This window comes from Anser brachyrhynchus, assembly GCF_964034855.1.
Source record: "Anser brachyrhynchus genome assembly, chromosome: 9".
Classification (NCBI taxonomy): domain Eukaryota; kingdom Metazoa; phylum Chordata; class Aves; order Anseriformes; family Anatidae; genus Anser; species Anser brachyrhynchus.
The window spans coordinates 4,979,775-4,993,921 of NC_137703.1; the positions used below are offsets into that span (position 1 = coordinate 4,979,775).

At 45.3% G+C, this 14,147-nt stretch overlaps 1 protein-coding gene across 3 annotated transcripts; it reads left to right on the forward strand.

Moving 5' to 3' along the window:
• The first annotated feature begins 1,136 nt into the window (after positions 1-1,136).
• Positions 1,137-13,967, forward strand: MYNN (myoneurin). 3 transcript variants are annotated; one of them, XM_080605414.1, is made up of 8 exons: positions 1,137-1,293; positions 1,728-2,024; positions 3,743-4,545; positions 6,377-6,536; positions 7,240-7,418; positions 7,628-7,711; positions 8,139-8,225; positions 9,987-13,967. In XM_080605414.1, the coding sequence occupies exons 2-8, from the start codon at positions 1,759-1,761 to the stop codon at positions 10,253-10,255; spliced, it is 1,848 nt and encodes a 615-aa protein (XP_080461540.1). In that variant the 5' UTR covers positions 1,137-1,293; positions 1,728-1,758; the 3' UTR covers positions 10,256-13,967. The 3 variants fall into 3 exon arrangements, with proteins under 3 accessions (XP_080461540.1, XP_080461541.1, XP_080461542.1); XM_080605415.1 differs by having other exon boundaries at positions 1,168-1,293; positions 1,675-2,024; XM_080605416.1 differs by lacking the exon at positions 1,137-1,293 and adding an exon at positions 1,351-1,494.
• The last annotated feature ends 180 nt before the right edge of the window (positions 13,968-14,147 follow it).

The window sequence follows — 14,147 nt, forward strand, 5'->3', positions numbered from 1 at the left end:
CGACGTGGTTCAAATAAAAGCCCAATAGGTGGCAGATCCAGCTCTTCTGCAGTGAGGTGGTGGCAGTCTGTCTCCCCGATTCGCTGCCTGAAGGAGAGAAGGAAAGGATGCTCTGTCAGCCTGCGTGCTCCAAGCGGTTACCTGCTTTTGCCTGAAACCATACCAGACTACACGGGGCCTTTTCTCACATGAAAAGCGTTATAAAGAAAGGCACCACAAACCCGCGGCACTGCCGTTAGGAATACAAACAGCTTATTTATTTCCGCAGCCCCCCAGCCACGCCACGGCCACCTGTGGCAGAAGGGGCAGCGGGCAGCAGCACGGAGGAGCTGTGCTGTGGGGCCTGCCCTCGGCTGAGGGGCTCGGGGGTGAGCGGGGAGCTCTGGGGGTGCAGAGGAAGGAAGGAAAGTGCTGGGCCTTGAGGGAATGGCCTCACGTTGAGCCAGGAGAGGTTCAGGTTGGAAATGAGGAGACATTTCCTCTCAGGAAGAGCAGCCAGGCGTTGGGATGGGTTGCCCAGGGAGGTGGTGGCGTCACCGTCCCTGGGGATGTTCAAGACAAGGTTGGACGTGGTGCTTGGGGACATGGTTCAGTGGGTGACATTGCTGGTAGGGGGGTGGTTGGAACAAGTGATCTTGGAGCTCTTTCCAACCTAGATGATTTTGGGATTCTGTGGGGGTAGGTCCCCAGCCTGCAGTGAGGTAGGTGCCATGAGGGGATCGCTGGGGGGATTCCATGCAAGCGGAGTTTCCGTAGTGTAGTGGTTATCACGTTCGCCTAACACGCGAAAGGTCCCCGGTTCGAAACCGGGCGGAAACACCGGCGGGTGGCTCGCGTTTTCTTTTTTTTTCTTTTCTTTTCTTTCTTTGATGTGACGCTGGAAAGTAACGGAGGTCCGCCGGCGCTGCGGAACCGGCGCCCCGAATTACTTTGAACTGGAAGCACCAACGCGGCGGGACGTTAGAGCCTTCAGTCCCCAGCGGGACTACATCCCCCAGCATGCACAGCTCCCTAACACCGTAGACCCCAGCGCTCCCACGCCGCGCTGCATCACGGGAGTTGTAGTCCGCGCCTCCCCGGCCGTCCCGGCGGTCGTTCCGCGGCCCGCCCCGCCCCGTTCCCCCTCCGGGCGGTGCCCGCCGAGTCCCCGCTCCCCCCGCGGGTCCTCCCCGCCCCTCCCCGAGCCCCGGCGGTCCCGGGAGCACCGGAAGTGGCGTACGGGAAGCGGCGGCGGCACAACATGGCGGCCTGAGGCGGAGGAGCCGCCGCTTCCTCCCGCTCGTCCCGCCGCAGGTGCGCGAGGCGCCGCCGCCCGCCTCAGGGCCGGGACCGAGGGGGGGGCGTCCGAGGGCGGCTGGGGCGGGCCCGGCCCGGCCCTGAGGGGCCCGGTGGGGACCGGGGAAGGGCCGCGGAGGGTCCCGGCCCCGGGGGGCTGCGGCCCGGCCGCTCCCCGTGCCCCGAGGCGGCTCTGCCGCCGCCCCCCGTTGTCCCTCGGTGAGCCCCGGGTCCAGCCCCGGCGGCCGGGAGCTCCCCCGCTCCGTCCCCGCAGCCCTGAGGAGGGAACCGGGCCGCTGAGCCCCGTGAGGGAGGTCCCGGTGCCCAGCCGGCCACGGGGAGGGGGGGGGGTGGTTCAGCGCTGGGGTATTTGTCATTATTAACTTTGTTTTGAGGGAGGAGGAAAAAAGAAATAAAATCCGGCGTGTGACTGGGTTCCTTCGCTTTCCCAGGAGGGAACGGAGGCCGCAGGCCGCTGCCAGGATGCAGTACTCCCATCACTGCGAGCACCTGCTGGAGAGGCTGAACAAGCAGCGAGAAGCCGGCTTCCTTTGTGACTGCACCGTCGTCATCGGCGAGTTCCAGTTCAAGGCGCACAGAAATGTGCTGGCTTCCTTCAGCGAGTACTTCGGGGCCTTCTACAGGGACGCCTCTGACAACAACGTCGTTTTGGATCAGACTCAAGTGAAGGCTGATGGATTCCAAAAACTCCTGGAGTTTATTTACACGGGAAACTTAAACCTTGACAGGTAACACGTGCTATTCAAGTGGGAAAGAAAATAGGGAAACAAACTGTATTGAGGCAGTACTGGATTTTTTGTACTTTGTAACGCATTTGGGAGGAACGTAGTAGTGGATGTGATGCATGCAAACCGCTGAAGATCATCTGTTTGCATGCTCCAGGATAGCACTCGGCATGTGAGTTCCAAAGCACAAATACGTTGTCAGATGTTTTGCTGATAGTTTCGGGCTCTTGAGTCTTTCTGTCAGGATCAGGAAGGATTAAAAATCTTGTGTGGTTACTGGGAGAGGGAGGGATAACTCGATTCTTCCTGAAGTTGGATTATAAGAGCCCTTTTTCCAGTCAACACACAGAAACTATAAGTATTTTCCCCCTCATGGGGGTGTTTTTGTGCATGTTGTGTTACTTTGTGTGCAGTGAGGGTTCTTTGTAGTGCTGCTCTCTCAGGGAAAAGAAAGAGGTGTGGCTCACTCAGCTGTGACTGCTCGGAAGCAGGTAGCCCAGAAGTGTAACTCCTGTTGCAATGTCTGGTGTCAAATGGGTCCAAAAAAACTTTGTTGCTGCTGATCTCTGCAAACTCAGACTTGAGAATTTTAGAAGCCTGGATGCAGGGTGTTGTTTCGGTGTTGTTTCTGTCTGTAACTTAGCTACAAGTTTTAACACTAATAGAGCAACTCCCGCAGCAGTGCCTTATAGTCAGTGCGTTAGGCTTTGCAACTTTCTGGGTTCGTTCTGAGCGGCTGGGATCTCTGAAAGAAGTGGGCTGTGAGTGAACGTGCTGTTCTTACCCAGGGAGAGCTGTTTGTGCAGACGCCTGGAGCTCTGCTGGCGGGTACCTGTCAGCCTGTGATGTATCCCTGCTGCAGCCCCCGTTGTCTTCTGTGACAGCGGGGGCACGTGTGAACCCCGGAGGATTTACCTAGAGCTCAGTGCTAGTGTCGTACAAGCTACCGAGCCTGTTGTACACATGGACAGAGAATGATTTTGGCTAGCTGCCTGTTGTCTGATGATTTAGTTACGCTTGCTGTGAAATAGACAGGCAGAATGTTGTTGTTTAGCATTAATCTGTAGTTAAACTGCCAGAAATCCACAGATTGTTACTGGCACCTGTTGCCACCATTTTTGGATGATTTATTTTTTCTAAACCGTCAAGGCCTATGCTACAGGATCTGAAAAATAGTGGGTAGTAGCTTAAATGAGGACTGCTTTGGTGGTGGCATAGTCTGTGCGTGGCTCATACAGAGTAAAGACTGTGTGCAAGTCATTTTATAAAACAAGGTTAATAGCTGCTTCGCAGAATTGCTGGGGTGAATGTGCTGCTTGTGAATTACTTACGATTTTTGGCAGAAAGGGTAATAATTGTAGCATTTTATTCTCCAGTGTTTTATCCCTTTGTGTTATGACTTCTGAGTGTTTTGGACAGACAAACCAAAGCCCGGTCTCACCACCTTACGATCAGACTTAGAATTCTACAAGAGGCACGTAAACGAAAATAAAATTTTCAGTTGTGTGGAGCTACAGGCTCCCCTAGGCACAGGCTGTCAGCTGGAGTCTTATCAGTGTCTTATGGGCACGAGATTAGGTCTTGCTGTGTATTGTCCTCTGAATTATTTCCTCTAACAGTGTAACTTCTCTGTAGTTCCGCTGTCTGTATTAATACAGTTGGTACGGAACAAATTACTGCTTCGTCCAGAGTATTGTCACCTAAATCTTGTTTCCTTGCAGCTGGAATGTCAAAGAAATTCACCAGGCTGCCGACTATCTCAAAGTAGAAGAAGTGGTGACTAAATGCAAGATAAAGATGGAAGACTTTGCTTTTATTGCTAATCCCTCTTCTACAGAGACATCTAGCATCACTGGAAACATTGAAATGAATCAGCAGACTTGCCTTCTGACTCTCCGAGATTACAACAATCGGGAGAAAGCAGACGCTCCTCCTGCAGAGTTGGTTCAACCACAGGCAAAGAAATCAGCTTTAGAAAAGAAATCCGCTCAAACCAAAAAGCGAAAGAAGAATTTCAGCTCCCCCAAAAGCGTACAGAGTAAATCAATACAGTACCAGAATGATGTGACTGAGAACGCATCGATTGAAATGTTTTTAGACGCAAATAAGCTGGCCACGCAGATAACAGAGCAGGCTGCCCAAGGCAGCGATAACTCCGAACTCCAGTTGGCAGCTGTGGTGGAAAGCGAAACGCTGGCAGCGCAAGATATTTTAGTTCAGACTATTGCAGCAAAACAAAAACGGGGGAAGTCTCAGCAGAACTGTGCGCTGAAGGAGCACTGCATGTCCAATATAGCCAACGAAAAGAACACTTACCAGCTGGAGAGTTCAGGAGAGGAACTTGACCAGAAGTACTCCAAAGCTAAACCGGTGTGCAACACGTGTGGAAAAGTCTTCTCGGAAGCCAGCAGCCTCCGCCGGCACATGAGGATACACAAAGGAGTGAAACCCTACGTGTGCCAGCTGTGTGGGAAGGCGTTCACGCAGTGCAACCAGCTGAAAACCCATGTAAGAACTCACACAGGTAAGCTGGTGGTTTGTCTTCGCAGGCTGTGGAGATCTGCGAGAGCAGCACGCGAATGCGGGACTAGAAAGATCTTTGTGTTCTGAGTTGTTCCTCTGGAAATTTTGTCTGCTCTTGGTACTGTGGGGATAGCGTCTGTATCCTGGTAGCATGAACTGTTTCTATGTTTTTTCGGTACAAAATCATAGTTTCAGCGTTAAATAGCTGGAGGGGACTTTACTTGTCAGAGCACCTTGGTCTCTGGAAAGATTCCGAAGGGCTGGCTGCCCTTTAACTCTGCAGAGACTTTAAATGGAGTGCAGTGCCAGAAACCACCGCCAGTAGAGTGTGAAAGGCTCATGGTACTCCGTACCAGAATTTCTGTTGATTTTTTTTTTTTTTTAACGTGAAGTCCTAATATAGGTTTGATAACAATGGTGGAAAAAGAAATACATTCTTGTTTCAAGTAGGTTGCTTCTTGCATGGGGGGAATCTTCAAAAAAAGATAGTGGAGGTGGCTCAATTACAGCGTTTGGGATTTTACTTAGTAAAATGTATAGCTGAACTGTGTGACATTCTCTTCATTCAATAACTTTACTAGAAGTTTGTGTTGTAGCAAGAGCTACTGGAGAAAGCATCAAAGAAAAACCATTTATGAACACTTTAAGACAACACATCCAACCTGGAAAGATTACGAACAGCAAGTTACTAGAGCCTGGGAAGACATTGGGGAGAAGCACAAGTCTTCTTTGTCTTTCCTTACTTCCTTCCCTAGACAAGGAAGACTTGATACTGGATTAGTTCTGTCTTCGATTTGATCCAGGGTAGCTGTTCTGCTCTCACCTTTGCTGCTCTGCTAAACTCAGTGAGCAGCAGAGGGACTCGGGTCGCACGGTTTTCTTCCTTTTGTGGCTGACATTCAGAATTCTGAAGTAACAGTGAAAAAGATTTTTTTTTAAATGGTTACTTTTGCTCTTTTTCCCTTTGGAAAACTGTGAGCAGAGGTCAGCAGTGCAGCTCTTTCCAGGAAGCTGCGAAGATGCAGAAGAGGAGTAGGATGCAAAGCCTCCAGTAGGAGGTTCTGAGGTACAGCTGCAGGAGAACACCATTCCCGTTCAGTGACCAAGGGAGAGGATTTCAAATACCATCAGCCACTGACTCACTAAAGATTCGTATGCAAGGTGAAGCTTGTGAGCAGAATTCAGGGACAGTTTGCTGCTCCTAGCCGGCAGGTTAGCTGCCGAGTGCTTTTATTTCTGACGTTTTTAAGTACACGTTGTGCTTAGGAATTGCCAAGTCCCTAGTTTGGCTGTGCGCTGTCCCCGCAATACGCAGAGGCGCTCTCAGGCTGTCATCTGAGACCGTGGCGTTGCGCAGTCCATTGATGAGACCGTACTGACCACGGAGAAACCACGAGCAGTCGGAGAGGTACCTGTAGCGTTCCGCAGCAGACACTAGCGAGAAGTCAGCGAGCGCCAGAGAGAGCACTGGACACCTCTTGTTGTTTGAGAGGCAGGAAAGAGGAGGTGATTTACTGGCTGTTCATCTCAAGCACTCCGAATCTTGAATCATCTGGAAAAAGTAGTAATAGCTTTCTGAAAATAACGGGGGGGAAATGGCATTATTAAAAATATGAACTGTTCCCTTTTATTTTCAAATTGTAATACGTTAAAAGTGGCCTGCTGTGTGCTGTGCTGCTGGCACGTTCCACCTCAGCGGGCTGAACACCGGATGCCACGAGATGTTATTTGTAAGGCCTACTAGAACAGACACTTGAGCCTTGGCCAGGTAATGGATTGGAAAGCTTGCTTACGTAAATCCAGAGAGTACAAGGGGTTTGTTTTTTTACCAGGGGAGAAGCCATACAAATGTGAGCTGTGCGACAAAGGCTTTGCCCAGAAGTGCCAGTTAGTGTTCCACAGCCGGATGCACCACGGCGAAGAGAAGCCGTACAAGTGCGACGTGTGCAACCTGCAGTTCGCCACTTCGAGCAACCTGAAGATTCACGCCAGGTAGGGAGAAGTGAGATCCTGCAGATGTTTATCCACGTTTATTTAAACAGAATCATTCTCTGTGCTGTGAGCAAGACCTACGCGTTCCCACAATTGCTCATTTCTTACTCCTTTTGTCTTGGGTCCTGTCTCACACCGCAAGAACAGAATGCGTACATCTGTGCCCTCCCTCATTAGGGAGGGAGCAGTTTATGAATGTTACAGCATACGAACTGGTATCCTTATGGCAATGACGGTTATTTGTTTTAAACTCTTTGAAGTGCCTGGAGACAAAAGCAGTCCTTGACAGGAAGTGAAACAGAACCGGTCTCCCTGCGCACAGCAACCGGCACGGGGCTGTTGCGTTTTTTGGCAGGAGCTCAAATCATGTTCCCTTGTTCGGAACCATCGTTTTATCTTTCAGTGCGCTGTAATGCAACACTTGCTGAGTTCTCACAGTGAATGTTACATGCGCGGGGCCCATAGTTTGATTCAGCTGCCGTGAGATCACTGATGCACAAATTCCCCACGCCAACAGACAGTGACTTTTACTCATTGAGAAACTGCTAGCTCAGAATCAGCTCCCAGTTGATGAGTTTTGTAGCTCACAGAACGCTAACACAAGGAGCTTTGGAGAAGGCAGAGGGGAGTTGAGGAAAGTCACCTAACCGTGGGCGCTGCTTCCCTTCCTGCCAGCAGATCACTGCTGTCTGTTCTTTTGCAGGAAGCACAGCGGTGAGAAGCCCTATGTGTGCGACCGCTGTGGTCAGCGGTTCGCCCAGGCGAGCACGCTCACCTACCACGTGCGTCGCCACACAGGGGAGAAGCCCTACGTGTGTGACACCTGCGGAAAAGCCTTTGCTGTCTCGAGTTCTCTCATCACCCATTCCCGAAAACATACAGGTAAGGGGAGACGGAGGAAATCTCTGCCCTGGGATGACCTGGGAGTGTCCTCTGGTGTTTTCATCCAGCTTCTTTTTCATGTTTTTTCCCTTTGACTCCACTTTAGGGAGCCCTTTCTCCCATTGGACATCACCTCTGTTTTATTTTAACTTGTTCTTTATGTGTATTATGGTTTATATATTGAAATAAACTCCTTGTGTCTCCTTTAGGAGAGAAGCCATATATCTGTGGCATTTGTGGAAAGAGTTTTATTTCCTCTGGAGAGCTCAATAAACATTTTCGGTCCCATACAGGTCAGTTTCCAGACAGGCTGCTTCCTGAACAATAAATAATATTGTACTTTTACCTTTTTGCCTTTAAAATATACCACATTGTGCTGTACTTGAAAGTAGCAGAGTTTCTTAATTTATGTATCTTTGTGAAAATAACGTAAAGAAAATATCTATGAATTTTTTTATTTGCTTTTTTCAGACTAATTTCGGTGTGTAACAGTGTAGGTGTTGATGTATGATCATGGTTCTACTTCAAACACAGAGGCTTTTTGCTTTGTTTTAATGTACTGTTCTGGAAACAATTTTATTCTAAATACAGACAGACAAAATACCTTACAGTTACAAACTGTGTTTTAAAATATAACTTTAAAATCCATTATCCTGCATCTATAACTGTCTTCTTTCAATATCAAGATTATTCTAACTGCCAAACCCATTTTTTTTTCAGGTGAAAGACCATTTATCTGTGAAATGTGTGGAAATTCTTACACAGACATAAAAAATCTTAAGAAGCACAAAACGAAGGTTCACACAGGTGAGTTCCTTGTGCAAACTGTTTTGTCTTCCCCCATGTCAAATAACTTTTGGTGTTTTTTGCTCAAACTGGCCTGAATTTAGAAAACTTTTATTTTAGAAAATTTTCTAAATTTAGAAGATTTTTGCATGGTAGCTCTCCTTAGTGCTAAAAGCATCTGCTTTAGAGGTACCCAAACCTTTTAAAGCCCAAAGGATATGCTTTAAAGGAGATTCAAGACAAATTTTCAAGCAGTTTGCGTTGCCGTAGCAAGCACATCTTGACCAACAGAGAAGTGGATTGCTGCTGACGAGAATTTTTGTACGTGAATATTTACTTTCTCGTCCTAGTAAACTGTGAGAGATTTCCACACTAAGGCATGGTCTGTGAGTCATAGGTAACTTTTTCTTTCTTCTGAATCTGTTTTTGGAGTATGTCCCTATTAGGGTAATAATTCGAATGAAGAAGACATACTGGTTACAAGAATTACTTTACTTCTAGAAGGATCCAATATTTTTAATGCAACAGCATAGTCAATGTTAATCCAGGTCTGAGCTGGATTAGCCATAACACGGTACCAGACAGCCGGCAAAATGTTCTCTGCTGCAAATACTGCCCTAAAAAGACTTTTCAAATACATTCAAATCCTGCTCTGCGTACCAGATTTTGATTAGGAAGAAATGTGACATATTACTTGGTTATGGTACAAAACTCAGGAGGTGTTCAGAGAACGGAACCGGTCTCTTTCAACACTGGCTCCACGTACCTCATTATCTGTCCATCCTTAAGTGTATTTGCCTTAATTCCCTTGTCTCTGTCGTATGGAAAGGGGAATAATCGGTGTCTGTGCACGTCTGGTCCGGCTAGGGAGAGGCTGAGAAAACAAGAGTCACACGCGGAGGCAGCTTTGAAGGTCAAAGTCTCCTGAAGCCCCGTTTAGGAAGGTGCTAATGCAGCCAGAAGGGGGTGGAAGCAAGTGTGCAGTGAGAGCAGCGGTGAGGGAGGAGAGAGAGGGCTGGGCAGCGTGTGGCTGTGGTTCTTAGGTTTTCGGGGTGGTGGAAACCTCAAGGAAACCTTCATAACTGTATTTTCTCCAAAGCTCCTTCGTTCACTGTGTTAAGGGTTTGTTATCTTCTGTACCATGCCAAGTAGAGATCAAGTTAGAATTCATCATCTGTCTGTTTGTCACGTCACAGGAAGCAGAGGATGTGATTCTCAGTTTTCACGCTGTGTTTACAGCTTGTTTTGGCTTCACAGCACATTGAAGGTACTGACAGCGCAACTGCCCGGGCAGTCTTTGATATGCCACGTGCTTGTTTGGGCAGTCAGTTGAAAGGGAAGCTGCAGAATTTGTGTAGGAGCTTTTGAACATTTCTTCAGATGGTTTCCAACAGAGATGGCATCTGTAGAGAAAGTTAAGAGGGACGGTATGAGACACACATGAGGATGGTTCATACAATGTCCTCAACAAGATAAGCTGTAGGGAATTTGAATGTCTTGGTAAGATCTAAATAATCATTCAAGCACTTTAATTTTTCAGGTAGGATTTGTTCGTTTTAATTCTTCCGTGCAAAGACACTTGCGCTGTCTTTCTTTCTTGTTGAGTTGTGCTATCTGTAGCAAGTTTTCTAGTAGCAGTTGGTCCGTGTTTTCTGAGAACAAGTCTTGCTTGGTTCTTGCTAGCAGCAATTCTTGCATCATTTGCAAAATTTTCCCTTACATTAATTGCTGGGAAAATAAAATACATGTTTGGAAAAACTTTTTTTTTTTTTCTTTTCCCAGGATCCGAAACTCCCCCTGATTCTAATACACTCGATAATTCTTTCAATGAGCAAGAATCCATTCAGAATCAGAAAAGTCCTTTATCAGAGTCCATAGATGTGAAACCCTCTGAGATGTCTTTACCGCTTCCCCTTCCCATTGGGACTGAAGACCATCAGATGCTGCTTCCTGTGACGGGCAGTCAGTCTCCTTCGTCAGAGACATTGCTAAGATCCGCTGTGACTGGATATTCAGAACCTCAGTTTATTTTCTTGCAGCAGTTATACTGACAGCGCACAACAGAGCCACAAGGTAATCCAGCAGTGAACTTGCATACGTTTGGTAAAGATGAACATAATCAAGTAGTCACACTTTTTGAATTGGACTTGTTCTTTTTTTTTTCTCTGTGTAAAAATCCTTGTAAGGCATTTCCATTGTACAGTGCTGTCTTTCCTTTTTTTTTTTTTCCTTTGGTTGAATTGTGCTAATCTACAATCAAATTTCTATTTGCAATTAACACTGATTTCCAGGAGACAATTCCTTTTCAGCAACACCTGCCTTAAGAATTCTCTGTTAAGTATGTTAATGCATTTTTTGGAGATCGTTTTCTGTGTTCCTGCTGATCTGACGTGTGACAGTGTCATCTGAGCACCGGAGCAGGTTGCAAGAGAGGCTGTGGAGGCTCCCTCCTGGGAGACCTTTAACAGCCGCCCGGACAAGGTCCTGGGCAACCTGCTCTGGGTGCCATGGCTTGGGCGTGGGGGTAGGACCAGAGGGCCTCCAGAGGTCCCCTCTCGCCTCAAACCATTCTGTGATTTGAGAACATTTTAAGCCATATTTGATAGTTTAGGACTATCAAGCCAGAGTTCTAAAGGGAAAAATCAGAATTTGACTGCTAACAAGCTTGTGCGTCTGCATTCGGAGGTGATACAGTGTACCACCAGTGACCGAAGGCAGGGCAGCGCTGTGGCGAGGTCCTGTCAAAGCATTACCGCTGCCGGCCAGAAGCAGCCTGTCTTCGGTTCAGTCTGACCAGAGGGAAAGCGAGCTTGGTGTAACGCCCCTGACAAGGCAAGTAAGGGAGGTTCTTCAGCATGGCAAGTCAGAGGGCTGCAATGGCATAGATACTGCTGCGTATTCTTTCCAACAAGTCACTCTTTTTTTTTTATTTAAATGAATCTAGCGTTGTTGTATCTTGTCTCAGATTTGTTTTTCACATCTCTGAAACATCCTGGGTTTGGCACAAACAGCAGCATTTGCTAAAAAGAAGTGCTGGAACGTGCATGTTGTAACGGAGACAAAGACGTTGACTTAATTGTGAGGCGTGAACCATAGCTTCATAATTATCATTTCTGTGACAGTAGTACTTGTTGTGCTACTGTACAAAAGAAGAAACAAACACTGCCCTTCACTGTGAAAATACTGAATGAATGCTACCTGAGGGGGCATTAAGAAGAATACAACAGAGCAGATTAATTTTCTTTCAGGCATGGGTTTATTAGAGTGTGACTGATTTGTTTTAATTGAAGTATTTATGTATTGCTTTACCTCTCACGTTGCTTGTCCAGTGTAACTGCACACAGTTGGTATCTAGCAAGACCCTTGTAAAGGTATGTTTTACTACTAGCAATTTAAATTTTAAAAAAAGCACCATCCATAGTGTCCTGGTAGGGTCGTTAGTTAAAGACTACTTGACAGTAGGCGTACTTTTATGCTCCGTTTTGCCAGTTTGTGCCATTAGCATAATGTAAGCATTATCTAAGTAATCATCAAATAGTGAGAAACAATCATAATGCTGTACCAACAAGACGTTTAAAGATATTATTTGTTGGTTATTTACTTGGTGCTAGCATTTTATTCCCACTGATGCCTTGTGTCCAGACACTGATAAATCGAAGGGCATAGGAGATACCTCTTAACTAATTCTGTTCTACATGGAGTAATAAGTAATCTGCACCTTAATTAAAAAGCCTTGTGAAAAAATTCTTGGAGGACTTCATTTAAATATTCTGCAAATGGTCCCTTGACTCCTGAGCATGACTATCGTTTTCTTTTAATTTCCACATGTTTGTGCTTGTGAGGTAACAGACCTTTTACTTCTTTGTGTTGATCATCTTTGTAGGCTGCATGTTTAAAACCGCTTCTTGATCATATTTTAGGTTTTAATCATGACTAATTTGATAAAAATCTACCACGGACAGCGTGGAGTTCCCCAGGAACATTCCTAATGCAGGCACCTCTCCCTGTCCCCCAAAGCTAATTACCGCTCTATCTTCCTCGCCTTTATTTTCTTTGCTTATTCATAGCACAACATTTATGGACAGGTGCTGTCCTTCATACTGCTGACAAAGGACAATAGATGAAGTGCTCAGATTTTCTTGTTTGGCATTGCCTCTCCCCTTTTTTTTTCAGGTTTCTGTTGTTGATGTAGTAGCTGAGGGATTCCTTAGCTAGCTGGCACTGACAAATGGCAAAGATCTTGACCCTGTGTTAACAAAAGTGAGCCGTGTAGCTTGGCCTAAGGCTTTACTTTCTCTTTCTGAAAATAGATCAGAAGTCTTGGGATAGACCTAGGCTTAATCATGAATGCTGAAAAAAAGAACAAAGACGTACAACTGATACATTTAATGTTTAACCAACTTGGGAAGATAAACTAATGATACACTGCTGTTTTCTGAAGAAAAGCATGTGAAGATTAATATATCCAGGATAAAAGACAGCAAGAGAGAAATAGCGCTAGAAAAAAAAAAAAAAACACACATTCCTACATAGAAAATGCATTCCATAATAATGTTTGTTTGGACTGTTTTTATATTTCTAAAATTATAGCTTAATACCGTATTCTTAGATTTTCAGACTTTTTTAAAGAACAGTACTTAGATTTATACAGGATTTGTTTAGATATTTAAAAAGAGTAACGCTTTCTTTATTAGTCATTTAGTTTTCTTTATAGACAAGAAGATAATCATTATTTTTTACAAGACAACAATTTTAACCTTTCTTAGTAGAACACACAGGCTTGTAGTTTTGTCTTGGAGCAATAATTTAGTGACCTGCACTCTTCAGTCCTCATCTGAGAGTCTCGATTCCTATCCTCATCTCTCGTGGAGATATCTCAGCTGCTGAGGTATGATCTCTATTAACTGTATTCATTTACTAGAATATAGATTTTAAATATATATAGATATTAAATATATATATTAAATTTGTAGGAATGTTCATGCTGAGTGCTGTAGGGCCTGAAGAAGCAGGTCTGCACTGTACCGTTTGCTGATAGATGCATGGAAATCAGCTGCACATTAAATCATAGGCTTAAGGATTCCACGTTCATTTTGGAGGCGCAAGGTTTATAACAGTATTGGTAATTTCTTTAAGGGATTAATAGAAGAAAGCATGGAATTGTTTTTTAGGGAGAATTTTCATTCTTAAAACCTACTTGCAAAATGAAAGAGGATATATTAATAATTCCATTAACAGTAATTTAGAGAGAATGACATGATTTATCTCAGCAACACCATTGTTTCAGTACTGTTTCAGTCAGTTTTGCACTAAAGTCAGTGCAAGTTTTGCCTAAATAGATTATCTACATCAATAAGTTTCTGAATTGGCTGTTTCAAAATATTTATGTTAGAATAATTCCTTGTATGGCACTTACTTCTGAATTTGTGTCTGTATGTGGGCACAAAGCATGACAACTTCCCTAAAATCATGTATTTCAAGAAAATTTTTGAGTATGGACAAGTCCCATGTCAAGGACTTCAGGGCTGCGATCTTGGAGAGGCTATCAATAAGCCTTGCAGAATTAAGATAAAGACTAATGACTGATTTTTGGTTAAATTATTTTTAAAGTATCTTTCATGTATATACCTTTCTTCCTCTGTTGTTTGTATATAGCTCAACTCTCAATTTTATAATCACCTGGGAAGGGAAGGGAGTTGTACATATTCAGCCTGAAGTGTTTTATGTTAGACTTTAATAAACTGGTTTTGTATTTTTCCCTCACCTTGTGCGTGCTATTTATAACTGCAAGGGGAAACAAGAGGCGGAGGGAAGCAGTCTAACATAACCACCACTAAAGCACCCTGTCAGAAAGACGTAGGGTTGCCCTAGGCACAGCACACCAACACAGCAAGGATTAGTGCATTTTCTTGGCAGCAAAACCACCCAATTTTTCTGATAGAA